This window comes from Myotis brandtii, unplaced genomic scaffold (genome assembly GCF_000412655.1).
Source record: "Myotis brandtii unplaced genomic scaffold, ASM41265v1 scaffold680, whole genome shotgun sequence".
NCBI lineage: Eukaryota > Metazoa > Chordata > Mammalia > Chiroptera > Vespertilionidae > Myotis > Myotis brandtii.
This window is the reverse complement of record NW_005370658.1, coordinates 529582-533882: the sequence shown is the minus strand read 5'-3', so window position 1 is coordinate 533882 and position 4301 is coordinate 529582. Positions and strand designations below refer to the sequence as shown.

Genomic DNA, 4301 nt, shown 5'->3' with positions numbered 1-4301 from the left:
CCCCCCCCCCCCCCCCCAATTCCCTCCATTTTCCACCAGAACCATAGCTCAGGGTCAACGCTGAATCTGACCTTTCTCTTTTCTCTCTCTCTCTCTCCCTGCTTGGAAGCAGTGAAATAATATTTTTTTAATTACCTTTTCTTCCATTTTTTTTCTCCTCTTTTCCATTTATTTGAAACACCTATTTTATTGTTCTCTGCATCTTTCTATATTTTTTCGGCTCCTGTGGTTTTGGTTTTGGTTTTTTTTTTTCTTCTGTTTCCTCCCCTCCCTCTCCCCTCCCCTCCTTTGGTTCTCCGTTCTGCCCCCTTTTTTGTTTTCGGTGCTGCCAGGGGCCGCATGCCTTACCCGGACATGTATCAGATGCTGAGACACATGTCTCCGCCCCTGGGTTTGGGGAAGAAGTGTCCGGCCAGAGTGGCTTACAAGGTAGATTACCTTTGCTGACCACCGCCGTCCGGGCACCGGGGACTTTTCCGTGCTGGCCAGGAACACCGGCCGAGTCTCTTTTTCCAGCGTTCCTCTTCTTTCTTTCTTTTTTTTCTTTTTTCTTTCCTTTCCTCCTCGAGTAAATGGGCCATGACCATCCCTTGATCTCAGGAGCACACCGTGTCCGTCCTTCTGATGAGTGTGTTTTGGTGTTTTGAGACTCCATTATGGCCGACATGCGGGGGGGAGGGGGGAGCCCCCAGTCCCCTTGTATTTGGTCTCCTGGGAACCAAATTGAACACAAACACACTTCAGGGGGGATCCCCACCTTGCCTCCTTTCTGCCCACCCCGAGCGGCCCCCACTCCCAGGCCGGGGCAGGTACCTTTTGGCAGGGGTCTTTGGCCCCCAAAAAGGCATGACCCTGGCCCCACCTTTTATATCTTGAATCCCAGGTCCCGCAGTGCCCCCGCCCCCCAAACACCTGAAGCTGATCTCTGACCTAGGGCCTTGGGGGATACAAGACCTCCCGAGGAACACCCACAGCCTCTCCTCCCTGCTCCTCCCCCCCGCCCCTGGAGTTGTTTCCCCAGCTCCTGTCCCTATGCCACCTGCTGCCCCCCAAGACCACCCAACATGCCTCTCCATTGTTCCAGAGTGGGCAGGCAGGCCGCAGCCGGACCCCTGGACCGTGGCACCCTGACGCAGGCCATGCACGCTGCCTTGGCGGGAGCCTGGGGCGGGCAGGCACCTTGGCCGAGGGGGCTGGGGTGGGGGTGGTGCATGCTGGCTGAAGGAGCGAGGGTCCTGCCGCCAGGCGGCTGGGCCAGCCCCCCTCCAGGACCCCGTCCCAGAATCTACCTTGGCACCCAAGGACCGATGATCTGTTTCCTCCCACTCATCCACCAAAAGTTCAGGGAGGACCTTTAAAGTCCCCCCTAAAAATATGAGTACCCATCATCCCATTCTCCCACCCCCCTTGGTCCGCCCTGTGTCTGCCAGAGTCCTCCCTCCCATTCTGCCAACACATTCCCTCCTGCCTCCTGTGGCTGCCTCTCCACAGCCTCCTTCCTCCTCCCCCCTCTATGCACCCCTCCTTCCCAGCCACGGCCTGGAAGAGGCTTCCCACCCGCATCTCAAAGACCCCTGCACCCCTGCACCTCTCTGTAGTCGTCCTCTCGTCCTTTCTCTTGGTCTCTGCTTGTCTAAATGTGTGTGTGTGTGTGTGTGTGTGTGCACTCACACACGTGTCCTCGCAAGAGAGAGGGAGGGAGAGCCTTCCCTCTGGCCTCTGTGCAGCCCCCGTGGGTCCATGGGACACCTCTGTGCAAAATTGAAAAGAGCACCCTTTCCACCGAACACTGTCTGCTGGGAAATTGTAACCCAGAGAGGTGGTGAGAGCCAGACCCTTTTCTGCTGGCAGCTGGGAAGCTGTCATCTAAATGCACGAATCCACGGTTTCTGAGGCAGGGACCCCGTGCGGGGCGCAGCCTGCACAGCTGTGCCCCGCGGCCCGTCTGTGTGCCTCTCCATCTGCCGCCTTCCTCCCCACTCGGCCCCCACCCATTTCTTGTGTCTACTCTGGGTTTGTCACCCCTTCCCCCTCGTCCAACTCTGTGTTTCCTGCTGACACGTGTCTGAAGCCCCACGTGAACCCCAAACTCACCCTCGACCCCCACCTCCGTGCCACCTCAGCCTGGGCCGGTGCACGCCAGCCCAGCATTGTCTCCCACATCACAAGCAAGGGCCCAGCGCCCCTGCCTGGGACACGGGGCGTCTTCTCTTCCCGGGGCCGCGGGAACGCTCCTCAGCCCTCCCCCACCATCACACAGCCGAGATCCAGACTTGCCCTGAGATACACTTCCCACGGAGCTATGAATGAGTCTCGAGATTCCGTCTGCATGCGCCCGTCTGCCGTTCTGTGTGTGATGGCCTGGCCTCGCTGCATGTCTGCGAGGGGCCCACCCCATCGGCGGGGGGCCGCCCGCCTGCTGCTTCTCAGAGAAACGATGTGGCCTGTGCCCATCTGGTCTGGTCTGGGCCGAGCGGGGGATGGGGACAGAGCTAGCGGCCCCCAGGCGGTGTGGCCGTGGACCCCTCTGCCTGGCTGTTGCATGTCTGCTCTGATCAGCTTGTGCGCTTCTTCTTTGGGGGGAGACGGGACGGACGGAGCTGCCGGGAGAACTCTGGGGCAGGGCGAGGGGCCGGGCCACCTGGGAAAGCCAGCTCTCGGGGCCCAGCCTGCGGGAGAGGAGGGGGCAGGTCCCCCAGTGCCTCCCTCAGGCCACTAAGGGGAATCGGGGGAATGCAGCGCTGGGACAGGTAACCTGAGGGTGGGGGGCACCTCGCTGCTGCCTTCAGAGTTCTTCCTGGGGCTCCCGGGAGGGCGGGTCTGGCTCGCGGGAGACCCAGAACGGAGCTTGGGAATGACTGTCCTCGCCTTTGCTTTTCTGCAGCGGCTCCTGCGAATGGATCTGCCTGTCGCCGATGACAACACCGTCCACTTCAATTCTACCCTCATGGCTCTGATCCGTACAGCCCTGGACATCAAGATTGCCAAGGGTAAGGGAGGCGGAGGGGAGGGGTGGGAGCTGAGGGGTTGGACAGGTGGAGGGCAGTGCAGCGGGCAGCTGAGGACTCCCCCTTCCGGCCTGAAACTGAAGGAGCCACTGCCCCGCCCTGATCTTCCTTGGCTCGCCCACTCACTCGCTCGGCAAACATCTGGTCATGCCTCCCGTGCACCAGCCATGGCTTACATATGGGGACATGGCAGCTTCCGCTTCCTACAGGGGAGGGCCTTCCCCAGGAGGCTCTGAAGGAGGAAAGGTGATGGATGAGTCACATGGACACCTGGGTGGACAGTGCCCCAGGCAGCGGGACCATCAGCTGCAAAGGTCCTGGGGTAGGAGGCCACCTGGGGCCGTGTTGAACTAACTTGCCCTCTGAGTCGGAGGTTGTCACAAAGCTTTTGGAGAAGAGGAGGGATCTGACCCTACTCACATTTGAACCGCCCCCTCGGGGGGAGAATGGACGGGAAGAGGCCAGAGTGGAGGCCACTGGCCTAACCCAGGTGAACCTAGGAGGGTGGCTCTGTGGAGGTTCAGATTCTGGATATTAATGGAGCCGAGCCAACCAGATAACCACGGGATTGAATGTGGGGCGAGAAGGAGAGAGAGAAGCAAGGCCACCCTCAGGGGTTGGGGCCATTGCCTGAGACAAGGAAGAGGCAAGAGGGCAGGCAGGAGGAGGCGTTGGCGGAGGCGCGTGGAGACAGAGTAAGCGGGGGCAGGGGGGGGCTCTTCCGCTTCCACTTCTGGGGGGGTGAGGGGGTGCCTTCTGTGAGGAGGTGCTGAAGGCGGGAGGTGAAGAGTCTTCAAACTGGCGATGAAGTCAGGAGGCATCAGATGCTGACAGATTTGCAGCCGGGAGACTGGACGGGCTCTCCAAGGGGACTGAGGGACCCCAAAGACCAACCTCGGGGCCACTGCAGCGTTAGAGGGCACTGACGGGGCCGGGGAGGAGGGACAGTGTGTCAGCGGCTGCCCTGCAGCCAGGGAAGGGGACTGAGGGTGACGTGGGTTCCTCTGACGGGCGTTCTGGTGGAGGTTCGGGGTCGCCCGCCTGCAGTGCGACTCGGAAGCCTGGCAGAGACTGGATGTGACTTAGCAGCAGACAAGACCGCAGGGCAGAGAGAACACACGAGCAGCAGAGAGAAGGACGCTGGGAAGGGCGCCTGCAGAGGACGGGGTGCTGAAGAGAGAAGTCAAGGCTCCACCCAGCTGAAGCCCCTGGGATATCAGGAGGAAAGCAGGCCGAACTTCAGGGACACCGGGTCCTGAGGGGAGGAGGGGGGCGAGGAGCCGAGGACAGAAG

The 4301-nt window shown here is 60.8% G+C and overlaps 1 protein-coding gene across 1 annotated transcript in view; it reads left to right on the top strand.

Moving 5' to 3' along the window:
• The window catches only part of CACNA1A (calcium channel, voltage-dependent, P/Q type, alpha 1A subunit), a 232481-nt gene that overhangs the window by 200906 nt on the left and 27274 nt on the right, over positions 1-4301 (top strand). Inside the window, exon 42 of the mRNA XM_014529428.1 lies at positions 2885-2990. Coding sequence (XP_014384914.1) covers positions 2885-2990 — 106 coding nt within the window. The remainder of the gene's footprint in view (positions 1-2884; positions 2991-4301) is intronic.